Here is a 14668-nt window from a genome sequence, read left to right as displayed (position 1 = left end):
TTTTAATCAGATTTAGCACGAAGCCAATTTGATGTTATTACCGAGTGTGCCTTTAATCAAAATAACTTATAAGAAACTATGATACAATATCAAGCCATCTATCTATCGAATGACGTTTATTCGGAACACAGAATCTGTAGGGAAAACCGACAGAAATTATAGCATCTTACCAATCCATATTTTTCACCCGATTAGATTTTATTACATACTTCGAGAAGGTATTTGTTGAATAATAAAACCTTCTAGTAGTTTATCGAGGGCTGGCCGTCCTTACCGCACGGTACAAATAAAACCTTCTAGTAGTTTATCGACGTTCGGGTGTTTCCGGTGTCCAAAATGGCCGCTTTATATAAATGAGAATTTTGGGGATAACTAACCCTAACCCTTTTTAAAAGACTGAACTTGGGTCTAATTTAGTTTTTACTTCTCTTAAAAGGGTTAGGGTTCGGGTTAGTATTCCCCTAAATACTCATTTGTATCAAGCGGCCATTTTGGTATGAGTTCTGGCTTGTTCTGGAATTTGTTGCTTCTAGTGGTGATAATATTTGTAACCGTGCGGTAAGGACGGCCAGCCCTCGATAAACTACTAGAAGGTTTTATTACTCAACAAATACCTTCTCGAAGTATGTAATAAAATCTAATCGGGTGTATTTTTATGCATATGCATACGTCCACGTCGTAATGGAGTCATATAATATAATGTTTATGGACAGCAGCAATGTTTGTAAGTACACGGGCAGGGGTGGACTGGACCCGATTTGAAACAAAATGAAATGTACATGTATATGTTTTTCAAAATAAATAAACTGATCTTCGCATCCTCTGAAAAATATAATGGTCTAAATCTCGGTACAACAATGATCTATGAGGGAGACACGGAAAAATTGAAATCTAGATTTTTTTATTTATTTGTCATTTCCCGTATTCTTTACGACATTCTTTTCGTTACATAGTTTGTTTCCTAGTTTCTCCGAACAAATCGATATCCGACCAAGTTCATAAGTTAATTTTAAATATTATAGGTCATATAATATTGACATTTGTAGTTTTTATTTGGTCGGCATTATGATTTTTTTAGTTTTTTATAGGTAAAACAGTCATCTTGCTCACGTTAACACGGGTGTCGTCATCGTTGGCATAGGAGGGGCGTTGGTGGCAGTACGCTTTAAGCTGTAAGGTCTGTCATTGAGTCAAATAGTTTGGTTTAGATCCAAGACTACTACTGACAACCTTTTGCCAATTGGGCCTTCGTCCAGTTTCGTCCCACTGTTACATATAATCTTGAAACAACCTAAAGCTCTCTTTCTCGTCTTTGTTTCACCTTAACCATACCAATGTTTCTTGTGTTTTATTAGCGATACCAACTACTGTTCCAACACCAAGTGATTGCCCGGTCTGGTGTCAAATAATAATTGCTGTTGTTGTTGTAGTGGCGGTGATTATTGGGGGTACCATTTACCTGTGCTATTGTTGCGGTTGTAAGTTTATTTTAAATTTATTTGATATATTATTTATAGACGAAAGGGAGAGAGACAAATTGTAAAGAAATGTATGGAATCTCTGTCATATTTTCTATAATAGCAACAACACTGGTTGTAGCAATCTGATCTACAGTAAATATTCATTTAACCACTACTATCACGGACAGGGATGACATAGCGACAAGTTAATTAGCTCGCAATATTAACCCCTTTTCTTCTGCAAATTAAATTCTAAAACAAGTTTTCAAATTATTAAGAAACAAAATAAATGTGTTGAAAGTTTATCTGGATAAACATATTTCCTATTTAGTGTAAATGGGTACATAAAATATTACGCGAAGGTGTAAAATGAGTAATAGGCTTTAATTTTGCCCGGACCAGTTTGTGTTACTACGTCCGATGTAAACAATATTTATTGTTTGTTTTAGGTTATTGCTTCAGAAATACAAAAGGTAAGTATATATATCTCGCTTTATTTAAAAGTAAAATTTGACAAATATTTGGTGATATCTTACAATGATAACGAATGATTGATTAATTTTTGTGAGTTGTATTGCTTTGTGATTGTATGTTAACACTTATAATGGCAGCAGAAGACACGAAACATCAGGAAAAAAAGACAATCAGGTAACAGGTGTTTATTAGATGAATGCCTTTATGGATGTAGAAGGTGATCATCTTCTGCTTAGGGTAAGCAGAGATGAGCAATTTGATTGGTTAATGTTTTGGGACACAATAACTTTGGTTCTAATCAAGTGGGGGTGATGAAACTTGGTGTGTAGTTTCATCACATCAATACCTTGACTAAGTGTGATAATGAGCAATTTTGGTAAGCAGAGCGATAAACAATTTGATTGGTTGAGACTTTGGAGCTCGATAACTTCGATTCTAATTGAGTGATATTGGTGAAACGTCGCGTATAGTTTCATTACATCAATACCTTTACGAAGTTCGATGCTGAGCATTTTCTGCTTAGCCAAAGTAGAGACGGGCCATACTATATACCGGAAAACAACCGGAAACCACCATTTTATACTGAATACCGGAAAACACCGGAAATACACTAAATACCGGAAAACATCCTAAATACCGGAAAACACCCTAAATAGGTAACCCGGAGCCTGGTCCTCTGTGTGCGGTTTTGGACCAAGTGAGCGCCGATGAAATAAGTTCATTAACATACAAGCGAGCGATCGCTTAACGGTCAAAGAAAAATTTCTTTTCAGATTTTTTTTAACAATTTCTTCTCCCAAATTTCTCTCAAAACAAAAATCAAATTTTTTCCCAGTATTTTTCTCTGTAAAATTATTTTCTACGGAATGTTTTTTTGTAAAACCAATTTTTCGGAAAAATTCGATTTTTTTTTTTTTTTTTGTGACAGAAAATTTTTTCGTAAAAAAAATTTTGGAGAAAAAAAAACCGGAAATTTTTTTTTTGGGGGGGGGGGGAGGGGGCGGCTATTTGTAAAACGAACATCGTAATGACCTTGACCTTCCTTCATCGGCGCTCACTTGGTCCAAAACCGCACACAGAGGACCAGGCTCCGGGTTACCTATTTAGGGTGTTTTCCGGTATTTAGGATGTGTTCCGGTATTTAGTATTTTTCCGGTGTTTTCGGTATTCAGTATAAAATGGAGTTTTCCGTTGTTTTCCGGTCTTTTCCGGTATATAGTATTGCCGCGTAGAGACTCCAATCTGATTGGTCGGCACTTTGGAACACAGTAACTCTCATTCTAATTGAGGTAGAATGTTCTAAATTGGTGTAGGTGTCTATTAAGTGAATGCCTTGACAGAGTGCGATCAGAGTAACATACCAACCTGACGTTTCTTTTGCTGCTTAGTATATAAAACATGTATCAATGTTACGTTTTAGAAAGCTTACCTTTCCGGGAGAAATTATTTAGTTTTGGGTTTGATTTTTCATTGTTATCTGGTTACTATTTACAAAATATATATGGCTAGATATTAATTTGAAAAAATTATCATACTAACATTACTGAGAATTTACGTGCATGGGCGTGAATTTAGGGGGGGGGGGGCGGCGTCCCCACACCCTTAGAATCGGAAGGGGGGGGGGCAATAGGTCTCCCTTCCTCCCCCCCCCCCCCCGGCATGATTTAGATCCCCAGGACAGATTTTCAGGTTTGACTTGGCCCACTACGGTAAATTAACGGAACTGCTGGTATCTGGACAATACGATAGTGAGCTTGTTTCTGCGTATCCGGAACTGACTGAATCGGGACAGTTTTCGACCAAATCTATTTCACTTTTGCACGAAGCGTTCCTCAGTATGTCACCTGAAGTGGGCCAGATGTTCCCTTCTGTCGAAGCGCTTTTCCGTCTCACACTGCTGAACCCGGATAGTTTTTGCTCAGTCGAGCGATCCTTCAGCACTCTGCGCCGTATCAAAACTTGGCTGCGCAACTCCATGACGCAAAAACGACTGAACCACCTGATGGTGTGTGCGGTGCATAATGACCTTCTTCATGATCAGGACCCAAAGTATGTCACCAAGATATCATAGAGAACAGTCCTGATCGTAGAATGAACAATTAATATTTGTGCAGCTTTGATGTAGATAGTCAATTTTAACCATATTGTCATCGTATTACCCCTAGTTACAGCTTTGGTCGAAATACCACTGGTACAGTAAACTGTTCGTAATTATTATTTTGGTTTAGTAATGCAATGTTCCAGGTTCGAGGGTTCGTCCGCCCCCCCCCCCCCCAAGTTATGACAAATAATATTATATTATCACGTTATCCTTCTCTACACGATCAATATTAGTAGTAAGGGGTGTTTCACTGTGTAGGAGTGGGAATTTCGTGCATTTTACAAGGTTTCAAATATGAATTAAACATTAACGGCAATTAGAACAATCTGGTTCTATTATAAGTAATGTAGACCGGCTTTATTAATTTCATGCAAATTTTCACTTCAATGGAAAATATTATACCTCGTACGTGTCCATTCGACAAACTTTTTGAAATACTATTATTTTTTTATTGTCTTATCATTGCAGAAATAGTACATTTGTGGGAATGGTACACTTTTTTGTGAAAACACTTCCCAAATGTTCTATTTTAAAAACTGAAAAAGCGCCATTCCCTGATTAAAATACAGCTCAATATTTTGTTTTGTTTCTTTATACTCTCGATGGCTTCCCTTATATGAATATCTGTCCGGTTGTAGTGGGGGGGGGGGGGGCGCGTCAGGGGTCATGTCATTAACGTTTGACGTCAGTCTTTGTATGGGGGATCACGTGACTAAGTGGGTAAGACGCTGGCTCGCTAGCCTGGAGGTCGGGTGTTCGATCCCTGCATTGGCCTAGAAAGTTCATCCCGATTTTTCGGCGTGGTTTCCACTTGTCAGTGATGCAGGACGGAGGGCCTAGCAAGGACAGCTGTCTAGTTGTTCGGATGGTACAAAAAACCGAGGTCCCGTGTACACATTGGCGTGCACGTAAAAGATCCCTTGGCAGTTGGAATTCGATATAAGAGTAGGCCATAGTGCCGCTGTCCGGACAAAATTTCCCTCATAGCACACTATATGGCGTATGCCCGTCTTCATTAGCCCAGGTTAGGAGCAGAACAGTAGGACGTTAAACAGTTAAACCTCATTTCATTTCATTTCATTTCAGTCTTTGTATTAACCTATTAGTGCGGTGTTCAAGGTGGCTATTGGGAAATACAACTTTTGCTTTGTTTTGTTTTCTATCCCTGCGACTGTATATCCACTCGATAAGGCCCAGATTTAACAGTCCATTTGATTGGCTAATCCCTCCCATCATTCAGAATGTGGGTTATTGAACAATTCTTCCGGCTTCTGGTGTAGTGAAGACAAGTAAACAAAATTTTGAACTGTAAAAACCGAAACGAAATGAGATTTGTGTTTTAATCAGATTGTGCATGAAGACAATTTTGATGTTATTACCGAGTGCGCCTTTTATCAAGAAAACCAATACAGACACTATGATACAAAATCGGGCTATTCATTTATCGAGTAACCGACAGAAATGATTCCATCTTACCAATTCGTGGGTATTCATATGCATTTGTCCACCTCGTAATGAGGGTCGTATAATATAACGTATATGGACAGGGGCAATGTGTGTAAGTACAAGGGCAGGGGCGGACTTGGTCCGGTTGGAAACAAAATGAAATGTAAATGTTTTTCATCTTCGCATCCTCTGAAAAGTATAATCGCCTTAATCCGGCGAGAAAAGTGATCGATGACTGTGGTGCGGAAAATGTGAATCAAGCTAGTTTCGTTTGTTTGTCATGTCCCGCATTCTTCATCGCCCTTGGGGCTCCTGGAAAGCAGTTACCCAGCCCCCCCCCCCCCCCCGCCCCTTAGTACTGTCAACCATTTGGACATTCCCCCGTTTTCGCTCTTCTGTTGCATATACTCTCGATATAATCTAATTACTGATCTACAGTAACTATTTGCTTGGCCGTTACCGTCACTGGATAAAACATATTTCCTATTTAGTGTAAATGGGTACAAAAATAATACGCGAAGGTGTAAAAGGCTTTAATTCTGCCCGGACAAGTTTGTGTTTCTACGTCGGATGTAAACAATATTTCTTTTTTGTTTTAGGGTGTTACTTCAGAAAGAAAAAAAGTAAGTATATATATCTCGCTTTATTTGATAAATATTTGGTGATATACTATCTAACAATGATAACGAATGATTGATTAATTTTTGTGTTTCTTTGTGATTGTATGCTAACACTTATACAAGTAGGCAACAGTGGCGACGTACGAAATTTATGTAATTAATCATTTTTGTCCCCCGCCTTTCGAAGAAAGCAGGAGACTATTAAAATGGGTCCGTCCGTCTGTCCGTCAAACATTTTGAGAAACAATAACTTTCCTTCTAATTAGGCTAGAATGTTTAAACTTGTTGTGGGTGTTTATTAGGTGAATGCCTTGATGGATGGAGAAGGTGAGCATGTTCTGCTTAGGGTAAGCAGGGATAAGTAATTTGATTGGTTAATGCTTTGGGACACAATAACTTTGGTTCTAATAAAAATTGTTGTGTTGTTTCATTACATCAATACTTTTACTAAGTTCGATAATGGGCAGTTTCGAAAGCAGTGTGATAAGCAATTTGATTGGTTGAGACTTTAGAACATAACAACTCCGCTTTTAATTGCGATATAGATGTTGATTATGCGAATGTCTTGACTTGGTTCAATGATTAATATTTCCCGTTAAAGCTAAGCAGAGCTAAGCAATTTCATTGGTCGATGCTTTAGGACAAGAAAACTTTGATTCTAGCTGATGGAGTGTGATGAAACTTAGTGTATAGTTTCACTACCAGGTACTTCAAAACCTCACTGAGTTTGATCGTGAACATTTTATGCTTAGACTAAGCATAGATAATCAGTTTGATTTGAAAAAGATAAATGTGCAATTAATCAATATGTGTCATCTGTTTATTTTGTGACTTGGCGGGGGACATCAGGCTCACTGTTGGCTTGTTTAGTCAGGTAATAGTTAAATGTTAATGTAATCTCTGTGTATTTTAATTGTTTAAGTTCCAGAGGGTCCACTAGAAAATGTTAAATCAGATGCTACATCAGTTACTATTGGTTGGAAGCCACCTAAAGATGGTTGTTGTTTACCTGTTAAACATTATATCATAGAACGTCGTCGAGATGTGAATGAAGAGGACTGGATAAAGGTAGCAACTGTAGAAGCTGAAACATTTACATGTGTTGTTGGCAATCTTACTGTAGGCAACAGTTACATGGTCCGAGTCTTTGCAGAAAATTGTTGTAAAGGCATCAGTGAACCCCTGGTGTCTGATGGAGCTGTTAAAATCAGAAATAAATCAGGTATGATATATAGTACTTTAATTCTTTTTAAAATGTAAGAACTATTCTTCTCTTAAATAGTTTTAATTATTTTTTAGGGAAACACATACTATTAATTTCAATAACTATCATACGATATTGATTTCTTTTACAGAAGTACCTGTTTGGCCATCTGGTACACTCCGTTGTAGTGAGATAATGTCTGACTCCGTCACACTAGAATGGGGGACACCGTTTGACAATGGTGGATCACCATTAACTGGATATGCCATTGAAGCCAAAGATAGCAAGTTAAAAGATTGGTATCCAGTAGCTGATATCAATGCTGGTGTTAACCGCCATGTTGTTAGAAATCTAGAGCAAGGAGAGGAATACAATTTCCGAATAAGTGCTACAAATAAAGTTGGTAGAAGCCAACCTGTTACTATGGATACACCTGTTACTGTTAAACCAATGGGTAAGATTTAGTTGCATATGTCTTATTTGAAGTCTATTGACACATCAGCCAGCATATTCTATACATGGTAATGTTGTTTTCAGCCTGTTTTCTATATTATTATTTTTGATGCTACCGAACATGGCATCAGAATATAGATTGGTCGAAACTTTAGAACATAACAATTCTGCTTTTAATTGCGGTATAATATTTAAACTTCGTGTAGATGTTCATTAGGTGGATATCTGTACTGGGTTCAATGATTAACATTAAGCATATAAATCAATTTCAATGATTGATGCTTTGGGAAAAGATAACTTCGATCCTAACTGATAAAACTTAGTGTATAGTTTCACTACTAGGTACTTCAAAACCTTGAATGAGTTTGATTGTGAACATTGTCTGCTTAGAGACGAAGTACAGATAATCAGTTTGATTACTCAATATGTTTCAAAAATATAATTATGCAATTAATTAGTATGTGCTGTCTATTTATTTTTGGATTGCGGTGGGGGGGGGGGGGCATCACCCTCGCTGTTGGCCCTTAATCACTGTTCAATTCCCAAAGATAGGACTAACAATGCAAGATTTTTAATTATGAAGTTAATATAAATATTTGGCGACATACTGTCTAACAAGTATAGCGAACGATTGTTTATTTTTTGTGTTTTGTAATTGCATGATACTTCATTTTTGTGATGGCAGGAACAAACGAGACATCTCGAAGCAACCCACAATCGGGTTGCCGACATACTATCTAACAATCATAGCGTACGATTGTTTAATGTGTGTGTTTGTGATTGTATGACACTTCTTTTTTGTAGTGACAGGAACAAACGCCATAGCTCTAAAAAAAAGACGACCATCGGGCAACAATGACCCCGAGAAAAATTCAGGTAACTATTAATTTTTTAATCTTAATCACTGTTCAATTCTCAAAAATTAGGACTAATAGTCGAAGATATTTAATCATAAAGTTATGGACTGCTCGACTAATACTTACAACTACATTACGACTGTATTTCAGGCTTCTCTGAATCTAAGAGGTAAAATTGTGTTGTGATTTACACTCAATCTGTAGTTTTATCTTTAAATCAACAGCATATATAGAATCTGTGCCAATTACCAACATTATTAAAACAATTAATGCTAATAAAATCAACCTCAAACAACTTTATTCTCTTTCTTTCATCGACCCCTGTGATTTAATAATATGATACAAAGGTACAAAATTCATTGTTCGATGGAATAGGTCATACAGGTTCAGTTCGTTTAAAGCACCTTTCTATATCTCCCTCATTCATATACACTTACTTCAGTTTTAAAGAAAACACTTTTATAATTAGAACAACAACTTTTATAGTTAAAATAACCACTTTTATAATTTAAACAACCACTTTCATAATTTAAACAACAGCTTCAACACAGGATGGTATGTGCACGTCGGTCTTAGGTTGCAGATGTTAGATCGGATTCGTCTGGATAAGCCATCTTCCCTGAGGATTTGAAGTTCTGAATTTATGCACCAGCTCAAGGCAACTAAATTACTGCTTCTCCTCCAGTCGACTGGCATGGGTGTGAGAGAGAATGGCCATATCACAAAACACAAAAACCTATGCCAGAGTAATTTGTGGTCTTTTCTATTGTAAATCTAAAACACATGACATTGACCAATTTCTGTGCTCTTTTTATTAACATCTACCGAATAGGTTATCTTTTTTATAAGACAAACGTATGTTTTGATTCTGAAAAAAAAACAGCTCACATGTGTCATGTCTCCTGCTCACCCCTTTAACTATCCACCAGTCAGTTGAAGATGAAATATTTACCCCTGCCCTAGCCACTGTCTTCTGTTTAGAAATTCTGAATCCCCCCTCCGTTATAGGTTGTCGCTATGTATACTCATAGCCAAGCATTTACTAAATATATCATCATCATATACATATAGATCTTTCAAATCAATATATACAGATATATTATTACGCCCATAAACAAAGTGTCCGTTTGATTTGTCTTGAGAGATTGAAATATTTTATGAAATTAGTCTAGAAATCTTTTACGATAAAATTGTAGAATATGAACTTACAATTTGTCAGAGGAATTTTTAATAATTCATGAGGTTTAAAGCATAATAGTAATGTAAAGTAATGCTTCTATCATATAGTCTATGAGATGTTTCATTCTGAATTTCAGTTTGATAAAAACGCATCAGTAAGAAGATCTTAAAGGTACATCCTAATGTAGTATAGTCGACTTCTTTCAAATATTATATTTCCTATAAATCATGATATCCATAAAGTATGCTAGCTTTAACAAATCGACACTTTGGTTCATGGCATGTATTTATATATATAATTCTGTTAGTAGAGTAGTACTTATATTTCTGTAGTTATTTCTATATTCTGTTGTTCAGTTCAAGAGAACATACTGCCTAAAGACTAGGGATATCCTTTAATTTCTTTTCACGTCTTATCACGAATATACGTCATCTATAAGCTTATAACAGCTTAAAATATTCGAGTGTGTTTTATTTATTTTTGGTTTGTTTTTTTTTTTGTTTTTTTTTTCAATATCACGTTTCAATATTATGACCTAGTAACAGATTACTATTAAAAGATCTTTAAATAAAACTAAAAATCTTAATATGTATATCATTCTAATTCTAGTATCTTTTATAATATGTCATAATAATTTTATATCAATTTACATAAATCAACCAAATTTATTTCCGAAAAAACAAATTAAACTTACTGGTTAGATTTTATATATTTTTATATCTGTATTTCTTGGTCCGTTGAACTTTGAATAGAGGATGGCGTTGCAGACACCTCACGCGAAGTTCAGGCTCGGATTGTGATAACCTATCAAAATTTGTCCCAGATTTCAAATACGTACTCTGGCTTATCGTCCCCTCCACCGAGGGAGATATCGCAGACGAGTTGTTTTAAATTAGTACATTCGGATGGGGCTTTTATGTGGGAGTACCCGGGGAGAACCCACGGGGTTGAGACGGAGCCCCTATCTGCAAAGCACATATTCTGACACCAGGGATTGAAACAACGACCAAAATCTACAGAGCTAGAGCTTGATGTGTCACAAAGATATCAGTCTCATAATAAATCGTAACAATTTATAAAAAATTTAATCAAATGGAAACTTTAATTGTTAGTTGCAGGGGGTTTGTCTTCTATTTTCAGGGGCCCAAAGGTAGGTCAAAGCCCTGAGCCACCAGAGAAGAAAACTACAAACAGCCCGGCCAGACCGCTACCAACACCTAAATCATCGTCTAAATTTGAACAAAATAAAACACCTCGTCCTTTACCTGAATTGAAGCAAACACCACGCCCTCTACCGAATATTTCAAGTAAACCATTACCACCTATTAAGTCTAATTCATAATATTAATAATATGTATAGTAAATTTATTTATTTCTTCCTTAGTGTCTAGTTCTGTTAGTTATTACCATTATAATTTCAAGTAAAGGTACATTTTAGACATATTCCTACCCTGGGTAAAGGAATGCGAATCGCAGTAAATATGGAGCATTAACACCGCTGCTCTGGCAAAATCCACCAACATGATACTAGAAAATAATTTTAATTTTGGTCACACGTATTTTCATTTTATAGAAACTTTGCAAATTATAATTTTCATTCAACATATAGATTTTGTGTTTATCTTAGTTTTATTTTAATTTATTTTTGTAACCATTGTTATTCATCATAATATACAATTGTGATTGCTTACCGGTGTTTATGTGGGTGTTATTAATAAATCTGTCTAAAATAAATTTAATTTAATTTAGTGGGTGATTAATTAATTATAACTGATTTATTTGTAAAGGTATATATCTCGTCCGTGCTCTACGTAGGGTGTGTAGTATTCTGGCAAGAATGGCTGTCTCAATCACAGCATTACAATATACGTGATACAGACAGATCACGGAAAGTTAGAATGCGTATGATTTAAAATAAAGTGAACAAAGTCTGATAATTTTTGTAATTGGCAAATTATAAATATTTCTGGTTAAAGGTTTAATTTCTGATGTGCCAAATATGGAAGATAAGTTGGAATGTTTGCTTAAAGAATTGTAAATATTTTTTTAATGATTTTTTGTATTTTTATTGGGAGGGGAGGGATGTATTTTGTAAATAGTATGTATCATTTGACGTGTATTTTATCAGTGTAAATAATCATCTAAAGTATTTAAACAGTGTAATATATTTTAAATGTCGTGTTTTTAGTTTGTAGTTTATTTTATTATTTTTTTTTGGATTAGAAATTTATTTAGTAAAAATCTGCACTTTCGGATGTAAATGATATCCTTCCCAAATCTAACTTAGAGACTTCCTGTTTGACAGGTTTGAGAGGGTAATAGGGGTTAACATCCCTTCCACAAAAAGCATATCACTCCGGGACTAACACGCTATATCTTTACTTCAGAGTTTGGTCCTGTCTTCAATTAGCCCAGGTTAGGTGCAGAAGAGTAGGACGTTAAACCCCATTTCATTTCATTTCAGAGTTGGGTAACCACACGCATATCCTTTGGTATGAAAATTTACACCTTGGCATCGACGCTAAGAAATCTGCATCGATGATACAGCTTATGAGCTGTAGCATTTGCATTGGAACACCCGGCCACATAACTTGTAAACATAGTTATGGAATAAACAGGCGCTTTAGTTTTTTTATCATACAACCTTTCATCCGTCCATCTGTGCATTTCCGTCTAATTAAGTATTTGATGCAATTCTAATTAAATGAGGAGTGGGTGGGGTGGGGGGTAAAAGTTCCTGGTTTATCTGCTTTAAGTATTTGTGTCTTTTAATCGTCTTAAGCAGTTGGGTTTTTTTATGTCCCGTTTCATATTATATAAATATTGTTAAACAATTTATTTTAGTTGATTATTTTTGTTCAGTTGTTGTTGATTCCCTCTTCGTGTATTTGAAGGATGTAGTCAGTATCAAATCTCTCTCGAATAACGTCAGTGTCGAATCTCCCGAGAATAATGTAGTCAGTGTAAAATCTCGCGAGATGTATGTAGCCAGTGTTCAATATCTCGACAAGTGTGTGACGTCAGTTCTCCCGAGAATCTTCTAGTCACTGTTAATCTCCAGCGAAGCACGTTGTCAGTGTCAAATGTCTCGAGAATAATGTAGTCAATGCCAATTCTCCCGAGAAGCACGTAGCCAGTGTCAGTCTCCAGAAATTCTTGTAGTCAGTGTCGGATCACCCGTAAAGCATCCAGCCAGCGGCAATCTCCTAGAAAGCTTGTGACCAGTGTCAAATCTCCCGACAACCACGTACCAGTGTCAATCTCTGTCTCCAGCGATGCACGTAGTCAGTGTCACAATCTCCTGGAGGCATCTAGTCAATGTCACATTCTCTCAAGCATCTAGCCAGTGTCCAATCCCATCTAGTCAATATCACAATCCTCCGAGAGACATGTAGTCGGTGTCAAATCTCCCGAGGGGCATGTAGCCAGTGTTAAATCTCCCAAGAAGCATGCTTTTTGTGTTGGATCTCCCAAGAGGATTGTAGTCAGTGTTTAATCTTCCGAGAAGCGCGCAGTCAATGTTACAGTCTCCCGCGAGACATGTAGTCGTGTCAAACCTCCAGCGAAGCAAGTAGTCAGTGTCCAATCTGTTGAAAAGCACGCAGTCAATGTCACAATCTCCTGAGGGGCATCTACTCGGTGTCAAATCCCCTGGGAAGCAAATAGTTGGTGTCAAATCACCCAGGAAGCACGTAGTCGGTGTCAAATATCCTGAGAAGCATATGGGCATTGTCAAATCTCCCGAGAAGCATGCAGTCAATGTTACAATCTCCCGAGAGACCTGTAGTCGTGTCAAACCTCCAGGGAAGCAAGTAGTTGGTGTCCAATTTGTTGACGAGCACGCACGAGAGGCATCTCCCGGGAAGCAAATAGTCGGTGTCAAATCTCCGGAGAAACACGTAGTCGGTGTCAAATCTCCTGAGAAGCATATGGTCAGTGTCAAATCTCCCGAGAAGACGTAGTCCGTGTCAAATCTCCTAAGAAGCATATGGTCAATGTTAAATCCCTCGATAAGCTCGTAGTCAAATCTCCCGAGAAGGATATAGTCAGTGTCAAATCCCAAGGGAAGCACGCAGTCACGAAAGTGGCTATTCAGTGTCAAATCTCCTGGGAAGCAAATAGTCGGTGTCAAATCTCCCGAGAAGCATGTAGTAGGTGTCAAATATACCGATAAGCATATGGTCAGTGTCAAATCTCCCGAGAAGCATGCAGTCAATGATACAATCTCCCGAGAGACATGTAGTCGTGTCAAACCTCCAGCGAAGCAAGTAGTTAGTATCCAATCTGTTGACGAGCACGTAGTCAATCTCCTGAGTGGCATCTACTCAGTGTCAAATCTCCCGCGAAACAAAAAGTCGGTGTCAAATCTCCCGGGAAGCATATAGTCGGTGTCAAATCTCCCGACAAGCATATCGTCAGTGTCATATCTCTCGAGAAGCACGTAGTCAAATCTCCCGAGAAGCATATAATCAGTGTCAAATCCCCTGGGAAGCACACAGTCAATGTCACAATTTTACGAAAGTGGCTATTCAGTGTCAAATCTCCTGGTAAGCACGTAGTCGGTGTCAAATCACCCGAGAAGCATGTAGTCAGTGTCAAATCTCCCGAAAAGCACGTGGTAAAATCACTCCAGAAGAATGAAATCAGTGTCAAATCTCATGAGAAGCACGTAGTCAATGTTACAATCTTTCGATTGGCATCTGGCCAATGCCACAATCTCCCGAGAAGCTAGTCAGTGTCAAATCTCCTGAGAAGCACGTAGTGGACATCAAATCTCTTGCGAAGCATGCAGTCAGTGTCGAATCTCCTGAGACAAATATAAACCAGTGCCAATCTTTCGAGAAGCACATGGTCAGTGCCAAATCTCCTGATA

The 14668-nt window shown here is 37.3% G+C and overlaps 1 protein-coding gene across 1 annotated transcript in view; it reads left to right on the top strand.

The window, feature by feature from the left end:
• Nucleotides 1-12602, top strand: part of LOC126831003 (twitchin) — an 84201-nt gene extending 71599 nt beyond the window's left edge. The window contains exons 2-8 of the mRNA XM_056102705.1: nt 1356-1478; nt 1910-1933; nt 6081-6104; nt 7024-7323; nt 7457-7759; nt 8563-8634; nt 10914-12602. Of these exons, the coding sequence (XP_055958680.1) occupies nt 1356-1478; nt 1910-1933; nt 6081-6104; nt 7024-7323; nt 7457-7759; nt 8563-8634; nt 10914-11137 (1070 nt within the window). The 3' untranslated portion in view covers nt 11138-12602. The remainder of the gene's footprint in view (nt 1-1355; nt 1479-1909; nt 1934-6080; nt 6105-7023; nt 7324-7456; nt 7760-8562; nt 8635-10913) is intronic.
• The last annotated feature ends 2066 nt before the right edge of the window (nt 12603-14668 follow it).

Source organism: Patella vulgata, chromosome 8, assembly GCF_932274485.2.
Source record: "Patella vulgata chromosome 8, xgPatVulg1.2, whole genome shotgun sequence".
NCBI lineage: Eukaryota > Metazoa > Mollusca > Gastropoda > Patellidae > Patella > Patella vulgata.
The sequence above is the reverse complement of the archived record's forward strand: the minus strand, read 5'-3'. Positions and strand labels throughout refer to the sequence as shown.